The 15,591-nt window shown below is 52.0% G+C and overlaps 1 protein-coding gene across 7 annotated transcripts in view; it reads right to left on the bottom strand.

The window, feature by feature from the left end:
* Nucleotides 1-15,591, bottom strand: part of SLC2A9 (solute carrier family 2 member 9) — a 147,730-nt gene that overhangs the window by 112,013 nt on the left and 20,126 nt on the right. For 3 of the 7 annotated variants that reach the window (XM_019661171.1, XM_019661173.1, XM_019661174.1), the window contains 2 exons: nt 14,497-14,593; nt 9,073-9,171 (listed from right to left, as the gene is read on the bottom strand). In XM_019661171.1, the coding sequence (XP_019516716.1) occupies nt 9,073-9,171; nt 14,497-14,559 (162 nt within the window). In that variant the 5' untranslated portion in view covers nt 14,560-14,593. Of the gene's footprint in view, nt 1-9,072; nt 9,172-10,068; nt 10,371-11,825; nt 12,042-14,496; nt 14,594-15,591 lie in introns of those variants that run through there. The other 4 variants (XM_019661176.1, XM_019661177.1, XM_019661170.1 and 1 more) reach the window with 4 other exon arrangements.

The raw sequence follows: 15,591 nt of genomic DNA, 5'->3' as shown, positions 1-15,591 counted from the left end.
CCATTTCTAGAAAATTCCTCTAAAAAAACTCCTTCTCGTCTGCCCTAGGATACATCTACCCAAATGTAAGCACTGCACATAACCATCCCCTCTCACTGGGACTACCATAAACCATAACGGCCGACTGTCTCTGACTCACCAAGGTGCTCCATGCGGCCTCAGAGTGGGGACTGTGTTCCCTGTCAGAGGCCGAACGTTAGCAGTGACCCTTAGTGTTCATGTCTCCAGGGACCATCTGTCATCCTTTTGGCTACCCACTGTCAGAAGCCCCCTTCCCATTTGGGAGGACTTCCTGCTTCATGAATCCTGCGGGAAACAGCCCACTCATCACTACAGAGGTTGAAAATGTCAGACACCTGCTCTCCCAGGATCCCCTGCAGCTACAAAGTGAACATGTGACTACGGCTCAGCCAATCAGAGGCCTGGAGTTTGCACGAGGCTGAGAATTGTACGGCAGCAGAGGGAGCTAGCTCCCTGGCAGGACTGGGTTTGGGGGACAGCAGCGGCCCCAGCAGGAGCTGAGTGTCCTATGCCAGGTGCAGCAGATGGCAGGGGTGGCAGCAGGGAGCCCCACAGGACCAGCTCGGGCCCTGCTCTGGCTTGTTATCCCAGGCTGCAGAGCTCCCAAGCCTCGCTGGCCAGCCGTCTCACTGATCTATTACGAGCTGCTCACTATTTTTTCAACAACTTCTTTTTTTAGCTTCAATCAGACAAAATCATTGTTGTCATTTACAACTACTGAAACTCTGCCAAACCATATAAATTATCCCATTTTATCCTCACAGCAATCCTAGCGGTGGAAACTTTCACTTATAGAGGAGGGAACCAGGAGTTTGTAACTTGCCCACAGTTACATGGCTGATGTGTGATGGAAGTAGGAGACCTACCTGGCTTCAGAGCCTAAATGCAATGATCCATGAGTGGACACTTAATTTCACAATTATGGCACGAAAATTAAGCGGCTAAGCACAATGGTACATTTATTGATTCAAAAGTATTAGTTAAGCCTTTGTGATGGGCTCGAAACTTGGCCAGGCCCTGGACGAGTGCAAAGTTAACAATCGTCAAGGAGCACAGAGTTTAGCAGGAGAAATGGTGTGATAATTGCTAAGCCAAAGGGATGTGGGGCCACTGGAAGGTGGGGGTCCAGGGGGCCCCGAGGGCTACAGCAAGTATTTACAGGGTGGAGACCCTTCAGAGCAGCTGGAGGAATGAATACCCAGGACTTCACAGGCACCCCTCTTGCCGCCCAATAAACAGGGGCCCCCCACGCATGCATAACAGGGTGAAGTGCTCGGCCTCTCTGGCTCCGTTTTGCTCAAGCCTGTCCTGTTCCCACCCTCTAGGTTAATAGCTTCTGCTTGGTCTTGTATGTAGACGTGTTAATCGTTCCAGGAGCTCGCTTGCTGCTTGAGTTTCGCAAACATAGCCCCTTATCAGAAAGTGCATCCCCCGAGGAGGTGAGGGAAGTATGTATGGTTTAAGAACAAAGCAATCTTCCTGGGACCTTGCTGGTGCCCGGGTATCCCTGGTCATCAACCCTTCCCATTCCCTCATTCCCTTGACATAAAAGAAGGCTGAATTCTATACTTTAAGATGGTTCTTCAGGGCACTGGTCTGCCATCTTCTCAGCTTGCTGGCTTTCTGAATAAAGTCGCTTTCCTTGCCCCAACTCGTTGCCACTCGACTCACTGGCTGCTGTGTGGTGAGTGGTATGAGCTTGGACTGGGTTACACATAGAAGGCCCCTCTCGGCTGTGACCTTGGTCCCTGGAGCAATCCTACACCCTTTCGAGCAACTGCAGCCGCCTTGCAAACAGCCTTGCTGAGCCCCCCCCTGGAGCCGCTTATTACCACACTTGCAGCAGTGACCAGTTTCCTGGACTTAATGTGCAGAAAATAACGGGATGCTGTTTGGAAGGAAATGTCCTCTTGTTCTTTCCAGCCATTCCGGAGCCTGGTGGAAACCAGGGCGGCTCTCGTGTCAGTCACTGCTAGGCTCGCCTGGGGGCCTCTGCAGAGAATGCGAGCCTGGCCTGTGCCCCCAGCGGGATCACGTTCTCAAACGTTCCCTGAAAGCTGGCTCCAAAGCGATGTCTTTAGCAATTAAATGTCTGTCCTCTCCAAGTGGGAATCCAGCAAAGGCCTAGAGAAAAGGCAGCCTGGAGGCTTAGGTGACAGCGGATGCCAGGCANTCTTTGGCCTCATCCAACTGCAGCCACTGTTCCTTGTCTCAGCTTCCTTTCAGAGTGAAACTCCTTAATAAACACTGTCGGCTCACCTTCCCTTCTTTCCTCACCCTACTCTGATGAGATCATTTCTCCCACTCCCTGGAAACTGTCCCTGAGACACTCAGCAAGAACACCCGCCTTCCCAAACGCAGCTGCCAGCTCTCTGTTGTCCCCTGGTACAGCCTTTCAGCACCATTTGATACGGCTGACCACACACTCTTTCTTGAAACACCATCTTTTCCAGACATCTGGAACCTTACCCTCTCCTGTTTTTCCCTTCCAGCCTCACCTTCTCTGTCTCCAGGGTCATCTGTCCTCATCTTCCTGACCCTTTAGCTTTGGGGTGTCCCAGAGCTCTAGCTCATCTCCCTCCTATTCTCGTCTCTCTCCACACTCCCTCCCTGGGTGATTTCATCCAGCCCCATTACCTTAATGATGACAATTCCCAACTATATCTCTGGCCCAGACTCCTCCCAAATCCAGATTTATATACCCAGCTGCCTCCCAGACGTTTCCACTTGCATGTCTAGTAGGCATCTCAAACCAAGCATGCTCAAGGTAGAGCTGCTGAATTCCCACCGCTAACCCAAATCCCCTACAACAAATGCATTCCTAACCCCTTGTTCCCCAGTCTTCCCCAGCTGAGTAAATAAATAGTGGCTTAGGCCAAAAGCCTGGAATAATACTTATATCTCTTATTTTCTTTACAACCCATATACAATCCATCACTGAGTCCTATCTACACTACTTCCAAGTACCTCCCAAGTCCAATCACTTCTCCCACGTCAGCCCCACAGTATGGCAGTGGTCCAGGCCTCCACTGCCTCACACTCATACAGCTGCAATAGCCTTGGGTTCCACGCTTGCCCTGCTGTGTAGTTCAAGGTCCACGAGCAGCCAGAGTGATGCAAAGCAAACACTGACACACTTTCCATTACTTAAAACTTTCTAGAGACTTTCCACTGCACTTAGAACAAACTCCTCACCAGGNTGGACACTGACTTGCAATGCGTGGTACAGAACAGGTGCTTACATGAGTGTTTGTGTTTTAAATTGAGTTTCTGATGTGGGTTGGGCACCATATAATAATAAAAATAGGTGACCCATGCATCTCATTTACACATTATCACGAAATGACATTGAACGAAACCACGCTATTCGAAGTCCTGCTGTAGCGTTAAGGCCACTGAGCTAGCTAATCTCTAGGCGCGCTTTGGGCCGCCTCATTCGTGGACTCCATCCTTTACCTTTCCACTGGGCCTGCTTCCAAGAGACCCGTCCTTGTGTGTTTCTACCTGGCTCTGCGTAGCAGCCTCCTTACCACCAGGGGTCCAGGTTCCCATCCTGCCTTCCAGGTATAAGCTCTGCAGCCCCTGCCTTCCAGAAGCTTGATATCTAGTGAAGACAACAGCAGGGTAAATATGCAATTATAACATGGGGTGAAAAGTACTGTGGTGGCAGGAAGCTGAGAAAGGCTGAGGAAACCCAGCCGGGCAGGTGATGGGGGGCGGGCGCTCAGGCTGGACGGTAGTGTCAGAATTCTCAAAGGCAGAGAAGCCGGCAGCCCTATGCTGACAAAGAGGAACCATGACCATTCAGTGGGGTTGGAGGGTGGGCCAGCAGCTGGAGGGAAGTTGGAGAGCTAGGCAGAGGCTGGCCACCACCGACCTGAAAAGCCAGCCTAAGGAGTCCGCCCTTAATCCTGTGGGTGCTGGGGGGTGCTTGGAGGGTTTGCGCTTGGAATAAAAAAGTTCTGATTTGTATTTTAGGACATGGTGGGTGCAGTGTGGAGGCTACTCCAGGAAGTTTAGACTGAAGGCCCCCAGGCCAATCAGGAGGTTCCTGCGATTGGGAAGACATGATGAGTCTCATAGAATTTTGTAACGAATTTATCAGGGAGTATTTATATTACAACTTGTGCTGACTACAGCCCAAACTGCAAAGAAACAAATAAGAGGCTACCTGGTTAAGGGAGACGAGGCTGAGCAAAGAGTTGGGAGTTCTGGGTTCAAGACTTGCTTGTACTACTAGGTTCCTCTGTGACCTGCAGCAAGTCGCTGTGCCTCTAAGGGCAGGGTTTTCCAAGGTTCAGGACGCTGGGATCCACTTTCGTCAGCTCTCAGCTCTGCCACTGCTCTGCTCGGTGAGCTTGAGTATGCTACTTAGCCTCTCTGTGCCTCAGGGGCTTCATCTGTGACATCATCTCCCTCCTCAAATCGTCACTGTGAGGATTTAGTGCGAGGATGGGTGTCACACACAGCACTGGGACCACAAGAAGCACACTAAACGCATCTGGAGCTGGGTGGCTGGCAGGGGGGCTGGTATCAGTCTTTCTGTGTCTGTAAAGTAAGGGTCCTTGGCTTGTTGATTTCTCAGGCCTATAAATCCACGAATGACTTTACCATCATCTCCCCAGCTCAGAACTCAGGGGCCGGGTTTCTGGGAACACACTGAACTATGCAGTTCGCAGCCAGGAAGACTTAGGACAACCCCAAATGATGTCAAGAAATTGCCAGACGATGGGAAGTAAATTACCTGGTGGCCTGTTTTACGACATCCATGTTCCCTACTCATTCACACAGAGTCGGCGATGAAGTCATCTAAAATTATTCTCAGGATGCTATAAAACTACACGTAAATAGAACACTGTGTAGACGGGCCAGAGTCCACACACCATTGCATAACAGCCCGGCGTACCGCCTGAGGCATTTGTAGAACGTGTGCACCACCGACCACACCGGGACAGCCAGGAGAAGCGTCTAGAAGTCTTTACAAAAGTGTCTGCCACCAGACCATGCTCCTTGAAGTAAAGACCACGCGAGGACCACATTTCACAAGCCCGTAGTGCCATCTAAGGTCACCTGAGTGGCCAAGCGAAGGCCTCCTGTGCAGAAACGGTTCACACACCTGGCCTGAGGCTGTTCTCTTCTGAACCTGCTTGCAAGCTTGGCCCTGGCCTGGCTTCGGACATCGGGAGGGTTGTCACCCTTTCCAGGCCTATCAGAGAGGTTCACAGGGCCTGAGCTGTGCAAACAGCATGGCGTATGCTGAACGCCCGCTTTCCTTCTGCGATGGGAAGTGTGTGCCTGCCACACACAGGGTGCCTAGGTGACGCACCCCTAATTAAATCCCTGAACTCCGAGTCTCTCAGGAGCTTCCCTGGCGGACGCCTCGCGGGTGTCATCACAGCTCATTGCTTTGGAAATGACGTGCGTCCTGCCCTGCGTGCCTCCACTGGGAGAGAACTCTGGAGCCTGCACTGGCTTCCTGTGACCTTTGCCCCAGGTGCCTGCTCCCTGTGCAGATTTCGCTTCGCATCCTTTCGCTGTAATAAATCACAGCCCCGAGCACACCTATGCGCTGAGTCCTGGGAGTCCTCCCAGTGAGTCACCGAACGTGGGGGTGCTCTCAGGGACACCTCCCAGGTCCTCCCAGGGAATATGTCCGGCTCCTGTCTGACTTCCCTTCATATCCAGTTTGCACGTTTGTGGCACTTTATGTGTTCCCCACTGCGTGGTTCCCGGGGGTACTTCAGCTACCTGGTGGCAAAGAAGCCTCTAGGCTTCTGGACGCCTGAGAATACCTGGCTCCCAGGGCTCTTTCAGAATGAAAACTGAACACGAGGGAAGGAGATGCAGCAATTGCCCGTGACAGTCAGGAGAATGAGGCTTGCAGAGCTTTCTGGGTTCCCTCCTCCTCCACCTTTGCACGGAGGGAAGCCAGCCTGATGCTTGGATTTAATTATATAGAATGCGAAGAAAGAAAGTTTCATTTCCTATTTGGCCTCAGGCAGGAGCAGAGACAGGTGTGCACTCCCAGGTATCTTTCTTATTAAAAAAAAAAATTTAATCCTGAGCCTCTCTCCTGCTGGAACATTCTTCTGAGAGATTGCATAGCTGTGTTTACAGGGGGACAGCACAGTCACACAGACCTCAGCTCATCCTGAGATAACATTCCCCACTCCTTGCATGGCCTATGGTTGGCTGGAATGCAAAGGGAGAGTATCTTCATGACTGTTAAAAATTGCTTGTGGCTGCTCAAAATCAGCCTGGCGGCAGCCGGGACTTTCAAACAACATCTCATCCAGCCCACGTTCAGGGTGATGGTTTCAAGCACCAATTCTGAAATGACTTATTTGTAGAACAAGAGTCATGCCCCTAGCTTGTGGATGGGGCTGCTGGGAGGGTTAAAGGAGAGTGTGGTCCCTAGCATGGTGTCGGCATATAGTAGGTGCTGAATAAAACTCAGCGTCTTTCTCCCGTGGGTCGGAAAGAGGACGTCCTAGTTTTATTTGTCTGAGTTTGTCCACACCAGCAGTGCCACTCCCACGTGCTCCCTCCAAGTGGGCTGGCCTGGCCGACCCTGTGTTCCCTGTGTCTGGCTGCAGCCACCATTGCCCCCACCCCTCTCAGCAGACCTTATCCAGTCCTGAGAGCACCCTGTTCCTTGCCCCATTGTGTTCAACCAGAAGAACTTTATGAAATGAGGAAATGCTGAATCAAAGATTCAGGCTTCCCAGCTCCAATCAGCTTGGGGACCCCAGGGGCTGGAGCAGACAGGGATGGCATCCACAGTCTGGATCACCCAGAAACCAACACCTCAGGCCTGGAAAGACCCCCCCTCTTCCTGGGAGCCGGCAGTTCTGCCAGCTCTGATTCAAATCAAATCAAACCAAACCAAACCTGTGACCCACAGGCCCCTATTTAAACAATGCAGCAGCGTCTTCCACTCGAGAAAAATTGAGAACAACCTAACAGGTCAGATCAGGAAGGTGGGACATCGACCCGACGCAGAAATACGCAGCTCCTAGAAACCCTGGGAAGGGAGAATCTTCAGTAACATGGAAAAATGCTTACAGTATAAATATGAAGCCAAAAAAGGATGTAAAGCAGTATGTATGAACAACCTTTGGGAAAAAGTAGATTTAGACAAAGCCTTAGAAGTAAAAAAAAAAAAAACTATTTTGTAAGATACTACAATGGTGAGTACGTGTCATGATACATGTGTCAAAACCCATTCAACATCCACCACCAAGCGGGGACTCTAGAGTTAACGATGGACTTTGATATGTCAAGGTAGGTTGATCGATTTTAACAAGTGTACGGTTCTAGTGGGGAAGTTGACAGTTGGGGAGGCTGTGAGTGTGTGGGTGGACCAAGGGGTATATGAGGAATCTCTGTACTTCCTGGTTAGTTTTGCTGTGGACCTAAAACTGCTCTAGAAAAACGTTTATTCATTAATTTTTTGTGTGAAACAATGACAAAATTGCCCCTTGCTTGCATTCCCACAGTCATTACTTGAATCACTATTTTTCTACCCGTATCATTCTATTCCAGGTTCAAGTTTTGCACGTCTGGCCCTCAAGCCATGAGTACAAAGGTCCTCCACCCTCTGCTGGAGTTTCTGCTGAACTTTCCAGATGAAGCAAGAGAGCAAATTCCCAGTCGTGTTCTAAAGACAAATATGGACAAACCAGACCTCTGCCTTGGGATGATATCACAACGACAAAACCAAAGCCGCGATAGCTGCAGGCGTTTGGAGAAACCATCCTGACCATCCCTGGTTTTCAAACTGTTTTTAGCATCAGAATCAGTTTTTCAAAGGAACTTACAGAGGCCCCCAAATGTGAAAAAGTTAAAGGGGTCTGGATCCCTGAGGCACCTCTGCAAGTCCAGGGCTCCTGAGAGGCCTTAGAGACCCAAGGGTCCAGCCTCCATGGAGTTCTGTCCATGGGGGTGCTGGGCCTCCAACCAGGAAAAAGCCTGAACAGCAGAAAAAGCCTGAACAGCTGGGGTGCCCACAGCCTGGCTTCTGTCTGCCTCTCCAGCTGCTGTCCTCTGCACCCCAAAACACATCCTCTGCCCCACCCACATCATGCACTTCTGCAAATGTCTCATAGCTCAGCCTCTGCGCCTTCGCTCCACCATCAAGACACAGATTTCCATCACCTCCTCCAGGAAGGATTCCCTCACGCCCCCCATCCACTTTGCCCCCAGGGTGGAGGCAGGTCCGGCAGAAGCCAGCCCCACCGGCAGTGGGTAGCAGCACCTAAACCTAACAGCCTAGGTAGGTGAGAATAAAACTTTCCTCTGCAGACCAGCTGGGCAGAGTTAGGGGGCGCTGGGGGAACAGCACCTAATGACCCGATCCCAGAGCAAGCAAAGCCAACAATGGATCTTAACTACCAGATTCTCAAGTGACCTCTTGCTCTGATGAAAATCTAGGAGTACAAATAGAACAGATCAGGAAAAGGTTTCTACGCCTCAGCCGCCTCCTGGCTCCTCAGACACCATGCCACCTCCTTGCCCGGGAATAAGACTGTGAGCTTCCGTCCCTGGGACCTCCTAGTCCCCCACCTCTTCCTACACTCTCCGAGGGCACCCACACTCCAGCCTCAAGGAACTGACTTGCGTATTGCCATCATGGTCTGTTTCTGGATCTCCCACCTCCCACTCGAAGGCAGGGCTGGTTTCTTCTGTCTATACCCCTCTCCCCCAGTGTCCAGCAAGTCTGGCACAGAACTGACCTGTGAAGGTTTGCAGGATCGGTACCACCCAGCACCAGGTCGCTACACCCCGCACCAGACGGTAGCACCCAGTTTTCTGCGTCTCCCCAGTGCCCCCTCTATCAGGGGCATCCCGCGGCCGCAGGGCACTCACCAGAGTGGGGGCGTTCACCACGGAGAGGTTATACCCGTACAGGAAGGAGGAACCCAANAGGTTTGCAGGATCGGTACCACCCAGCACCAGGTCGCTACACCCCGCACCAGACGGTAGCACCCAGTTTTCTGCGTCTCCCCAGTGCCCCCTACCAGGGGCATCCCGCGGCCGCAGGGCACTCACCGGAGTGGGGGCGTTCACCACGGAGAGGTTATACCCGTACAGGAAGGAGGAACCCAAGGCGCCCACGAGTGAGGCCACGATGAGAGAGCAGGACCAGTCCTGGGGAAGGAGAGGACAGCATGTGAGACCGGGGCACTTGGCTCCACACTGCTATTTTAGCTGGATTTGGCCAGTTTCTGACCTGCACAGGAGCAAAAAGCAAAGCCAGACGAAGCTGCCAGCAGCAGCAGCTGGCACTTAGGAAGAGCCATGAGCCAGGCGTTGTTCTAAGAACCTTCTGGTTATTATATCATGGATCCCACAGGTCAGTATTATTTTCCTGGTATTATAGGTGATGAAACAGGCAGAGTTGGCCCTGCCTGGGATGGGGACTGGAGCCAGGTGGTCTGGCTCCGGCGCACACATCATCACCCACTGCACCTCACGGTGTCTCCCTTGCTGCCTCTTCATCTGGAAGAGCCCAGGGCCCTGAGGCTCCTGACAGCCACACAGACGTGCACACACACCTATGCATGCACCGTTCCAGGCAGAGGGGTCAATCACAAGCCAGTATGACCACCTTGGGAGAAGGACCTGCAGACAGATTACAGGACTTGACCCAGAGATTCAGGCACCTGCCTGCATGTAATCCTTCCCGTGGCCCCATCCAAGGATTGCCACAGCCACAACAAAGCCATGGAGCAGAAACATCTGAGCCCCTTGGCAATGGCTGGCCAGGTGGCAGGAGCCAGCGGCAAGAGAGGCTGCCATCCTAGGCTGGCCAGGGGACATGGGCCACTCGCCGGCTGGAGGGTACCGACCCAGGTGCTCTTGGAAGGCAGTTTCTCTGCCATCATTCAACGTGTGTGTATGTTCTAGGTGCCAGGCCCTGACAAAGCTCTGGGGACACAGCAGTAAATGAGACAGGTGAAGTCCCCAGCTCAGGGGACTGTGTCAGTCAAATATTTTTTGGAATGGGCAGCAGGACCCCGGTAGCCAATTCCCTGTTCTGCCTACCTGGGTAGCCTCCTGTAGCATGCGCGTCATGCCAGACGCCTCTGCCCCTCAGCTGTGGGACCGTAGCCAGCTTCTTGGCCTTTCTGGGTCTCAGCTTGCTCAGCTGTAACGTGGGACCTAAACAGCAACCCTGGCTGCCGAGGTGGTTGCGGGGTCGATGTGCTGCTGGACGAGGACGTTTACAGTGCTGTGTGCATGTAGGGAGCGTTCAGAAAGGGTGTTTGCTCTTCGGTTTCTCCCTGCACTCCCAGCCAGACAGAATGGCTGCTGCCCGAGTGACATGCCAAGGTTTGTCCTGGCCTGGCCTGTGTGGCTATGTCCACCTGAAATCGCCCCTTCTGAAGCGTACATATCTGAGAGCCATGGCCAATGTCCGCTCCCTGAAAGCTCCACCTCCTAATGTTTACACTGATCTCTTGATTCTACTCCATCTGGCCCCCCCCCACCCCTTTGCCTCTGACCATTGTGCAACCTTAGATCAGTCACCTAGCGGCTCTGTGACTCAGCGTCCCCATCTGTAAATGGGGATATTAAACACACTTCCTAGGATATTATGCGGAAGAGAGGCATTAAAGCAGGTAAGGGCCTCACCTGTCCTGTGTCAGGGGCCCATGACAGTCAGCAGCAGAGGCTGCACAGTGGGCGGGGGGCTTACTGTTAAGAGGGGAGGTCTTGCTTCTTGCTCTCTGCTTCTAGGCACCGAGCCTTCTGCAGACAAGGTGCTGTTGACTGGATGGTCCAATGGAAGGTGAGAGGAGGTTTTATAAGCCAAGGGGATGGAATACAGTTAGCCCTCCACACCCACAGCTTCCACAGCCATGGATTCAACCACAGATCTAACATAGTCAGGGGAAAAAAAGAAGTCACGTGGTTGCTGGCATGTGTTATGTAGTTAGGTCTATGCTGGACGTCTCGTCTGTACTGAATATGTACAGACTTTTTCTCTTGTCATTATTCCCTAAACAATACCATATAACAACTGTTTGCATAGCATTTGCCCTGAATGAGGTATTATAGGTAATCTAGAGATGATTTAAAATACACGGGAGGATTACGTAGGTTATATGTAAAAACTACGCCCTTTACTATAAGAGGCTTGAGCATCCACAGACTTTGGTATTCGCAGGGGTGGGGGCGGGGAGGGTCCTGGAACGAACCCCCCATGGATACTGAGGGATGATTTTTTTTTTCTGCAGTAAGAGCAGCTTGAACTGAATGGGATTCACTGACAAAACAGAGTCACCTTTCGGACAAAACGCCCATTCCCCATCACCTGTTGCCTTGAAACTTATCCTCTGGGTCTCAGATCAGATGTCACTCCTCCTGACCCCCCGGGCTGTGCTGGGCACCTTCTCTCCCTGGGCCCCCCTGCTCCCAACCTCATCAATTTTCCATCAGAGGGTGGAGAAGGACAGGTGGGAGCCATCTCCTGGACCCCCCTGCCCCTGTGTGGCCCGCCTGTGCCCACCACCTCTAACCAACAGTCTCAGTCAGGGGCAGAGGGTGGCTGCTGTGGGGCAGGGACGGTAGAAGGGACACCACCCAGCGTGGTGTCATGAGCACAGCCACACTGCCAGAAAGTGCTGTCAGCCCCAGGAAACTGCAGCTAGACTGTTGGAGCGCCACGGCCAAAGCCACAGGGACAAGGACACCAGGACGCAGAGGCAGGCCTCCCTGACCAAAGCCCTGTGGCCGGCCACCCACAGTGGGGCTCCAAGCCCTCCATGGTGAACTCAGAGGCCGGTTTCTCTGTTTACCTGTTTTCTCCGCCCACCCGGGGTCCTGCTCCCAGGGCAGGCTCCGCTGGGGGGCCCTGGGGGGCTGGGGCCCCGTATGAGGTGAGCTGAGCTGAGCTCCTGGGAGTCCATGCTCGGTTTCCGAGAGGCCTCAGGGCCTGGCTCTGCCAAGGCATCTCCGTGAGCGAGGAGGCAGAGTCCACAGAAGGGGGCGGGGCGCCCGCACAGGAAGTGTGGCAATTTGCTCTTGTCTGAACAGGAAATGGGCAACGTTTTTATTCCCCTCGGTCCCAAGTCATCCCAGCAACTGGAGAATCCTAGAAGGGAGGCATGTCTTCTCAGGAGCAGGAGTCACCCCAGGGTGTGGATTCTTCTTTGGAAACTTTTTATTTTCCCTCTTAGCAAGGCCAGCAGCCGCAGGGAGGGGAGTGACTGGCACAAGCCCAGGGCGTGTCTCTTTAAGGGTTGGGACAGAAGGGAAAGTTCACTGGCTTTGCAGTAGAAGGCTGGTAGGGCTCCAACCCAGGCTCCACCGCTTTTTTTTTTTTTATGCTTTCAATTAGCATATATGAAACACTGCCAATCACTACTTTTTTTACTGTGTGTCCTTAGGCAAGTTGCTTTGCTTCTCTGAGCCACCACGATTACAAGTGCAAAATGAGAGCTTGACCCTGTTCTGATCTTCCTGCAGAGTTACTCTGGTCTCAGATACAAAGCATGCTGGGAATGGGCAACGGCTGCCTCGCCGCTCTAGAACAAATGGGGAGGCTGCAGGTTTGGAAGAAAACGGTCCTGCCACTTGTCCTTGCTCCGTCCTGTTCATGCAGCCTTGGCTCAGGGCACACCTTCTACCTGCCCACCCCCGACTGGCTCAGGGCAGCATTAAGGCAGCAGGCCCCTCGTGCACATGAGGACGCAGGAGAATTAATTTGCCTCATGGCCAATTTGCCTCAGATGTCAGAGGAGCACTTTTGATTGTGTCTAGGACAGGTCACCTTGGCCATTTGCTCCCAGGGGCAGAGAGCAGGTGCAGAGGCTGGCAGGCATGTGTGGGGAGCACAGAACCCCTAGAAGTCCAGGGTGGCCTCAAGTCCACACACAAAAAAAGAGACAAAAAGCCAGCAGAGTGGGTTTAATGGAAAACACACATGGGAATAAAAGGCGTGGCCCACTGCAGATGTGCGGACGTGTGTCATGTCACACACCTGTGAGACCATCCAGCCCCGAAATTCACAACCCTGAGAAAATAACTGCTCAACAGGAAGCCAAAACATCCAAAAGGACAAGCCAGCCCTCAAAAATCAGGCTAGTTATGTATTGAGCACCTGAAGCCCTCGGGGTGCTGACCATTCTGCATATTAATCATCCAGGAAACTCTGGGAGAACCGGTTCTTTTCCGGAATTGCGTTTCAGCCGGCTGTCCCATTCCCCATCGCAGACCTATGGTCCAGGGCAGGGCTCTGACACAGAAGCTGTCTTTGCAACGTGACATACAGTAGCTGAGGATTCCCGGGGAAACCTGGAGAAGGCACTGAGCCAACCTGGGGCTGGATCACCGAAGCCTTTCTGGAAGAGGTGGCTGCTGGGTGCCTACGCCTGCGGGGGACGCAGGCAGAGCAGGGCCAGTGGGCTGGGAGGACACGAGCCAGGACCCGCAGGCACCGATGCCCGGGGGGTTGGGGAAGTGAAATAGTTGAGTGTGATGGAGCCTAACGTGTGCGAGGGGCAGGGGAGGGGAAGGCCCAGCCCCATCACACCAGATGCCTGGACAGTGGAGACTTGACTCAACCGAACGTGAGCACCAAGAACATACGTATTCACTGGGAGGAAATGTGTGTTTAACGTGACCTGAGGCGGTGGCTTGTCCTCCTGGACCTCCCCTGTCACACCTGTGAGATGGGACAGTGATGCTTAGCTTGTGAATTTCACATTTGGCCGGCAGTTTGGCAGATATACTTGTGTTGATCTTTGTCCTGCTAAAGAAAGGTGCATTGCCGATACGGACGTATTCTTTTCTGAGTCCTGCTTGCGCCACACCCGTCATAAAAGACAAGGACAAGTGGGTCAAGGTTTGAGGCCAGCTCCACCTTGAACTCGCTACATAGCCTTGGACAAGTGGCGCCAGCCCTCTCTGAGGCTCGGTTCCTGTGGGGGGTAATGCTTTTACCCTGGTGTGGCCGAGAGAACCGAACGAGAGCCCTGTGTAAACGTCCAGCACAGAGCATGTGCTGTCTGGCTGCTGGTTTTTGCATCTGGTTTCAAGACAGGGCCCAAGAAGTCTCAATGAGGGAGAGAGGCTTTCTAAGTGCCGAGGCCTTCCTGGAGGAGGGGGCAGGTGAACTGGGCCTTAGGGTGGGGGTGGAGGATGGGTTTGGGCATATACTTAAGGATCATGGCATCATCACTTTCGATATCCATATCCCCTTGTTGAGAAATGACCTCTGGAATGGAGACACACCACACACACCCCAAATTCAGAAGGTCAGCAGCAGATAGCATTATCAACTGAAGTGCAAGCCATCAGCGGCCTGGGCCTCCCTGCGTACACTTTACGATTCACATGGCAACTTCACATAGACTCTTCTTCCAACCTCTGCTCTGTCTTCTCTGCCTGACCTCGCCTTAAAGAAGGGCTACCCCAGAGTCGCCAGCACACTCATGTAAGGGAGGAGATAAGGAAACCAGCACTGACCAACTTCTTTTTCTCCAAATCACTTCCTTTGTTATCTGCTGGGTCCTTTTCACTGAGCTTCATGGTTTCTTGTTCAGATTTGGGACTGGACTTTTTCCTGAGAAAAGAGGAAAAAGGAAGAAGCCATTAGACATTTGCTATCACAGATGGGTAACATCAATCTGATGAAAACACACGTGGCACTTAAAACCTTACATTAGGGAACACTGCTCATAATATATTCTTACTTGACAGAGGAAGATAAAAAAAGAGTATACGGTGGTCAACAATCAAACTAGATGTACTTATGAATAGAATCACCATCAAACAACACATGTACTTAAACTATGTCTATGTGTTTTTCTAATTTAAATTTAAAACAAAATATTTATACCTTCAATTGTTGATGCAACAAATATTTTCTAAGTCCCTAATATCGAGGTTACGGGGATACAACCTTGAGCGAGACAGACCTTGGCTTGGAGCGCACATTCTAGGAAAAGAGACAACTGAACAAGAGAGTACAGACTGTGCATGGGTGGACGGAAGGTGAGTGGCCTGTCCCAGCGCGGGATGTGACAGCAGCAGGGGCCAGGACTGCAGACGTGATAAACAAGTACAGATCCTGTACTTATGTGCACAGAAAACAGACGGCCTAGATAAACAGACTGGCTGTGGTATTTTAGCCAATTGTTCTCTCGTTTTCTATAGTTTTCTAATTTTCTATACTGGAAAAAAAAAAGCCCACTTCTACAACTTATAAAAACAAATTTTAATTTTTTTTAAATTAAAAAATTGTGTTTTTTTTTCAAGAGTTAAGCCCTTAAGGTCTCAAGTAGCCAAGGAGACATACAAAAGAAAATTCTGGAAGAATACAGTTCTTACGGGATGATAGGTTCTAAGGTCCAGAACCTCAGAGCCGGCCTGATGAGGATGTTGGCTGGTGAGCTGCTGTAACCAACACGTGAGTGTAATGTTTCAGGCCCTCCACGGAGGGACCCCGACTGCCTCAGGCCAGCACCCAGGGACATTCCAGCCCACTGTGCCTCCATTTTCAGGCCTCTCTGGTGTTTCTCGGGCTGCCTGCTTTGCCTGTTTCACTTTCAAGGCTCACTT

The sequence above is a fragment of the Hipposideros armiger genome, unplaced genomic scaffold (genome assembly GCF_001890085.2).
Source record: "Hipposideros armiger isolate ML-2016 unplaced genomic scaffold, ASM189008v1 scaffold_337, whole genome shotgun sequence".
NCBI classification, from domain to species: domain Eukaryota; kingdom Metazoa; phylum Chordata; class Mammalia; order Chiroptera; family Hipposideridae; genus Hipposideros; species Hipposideros armiger.
Note: the sequence above shows the minus strand (reverse complement) of the source record. Positions and strands in the feature narration are given on the sequence as shown.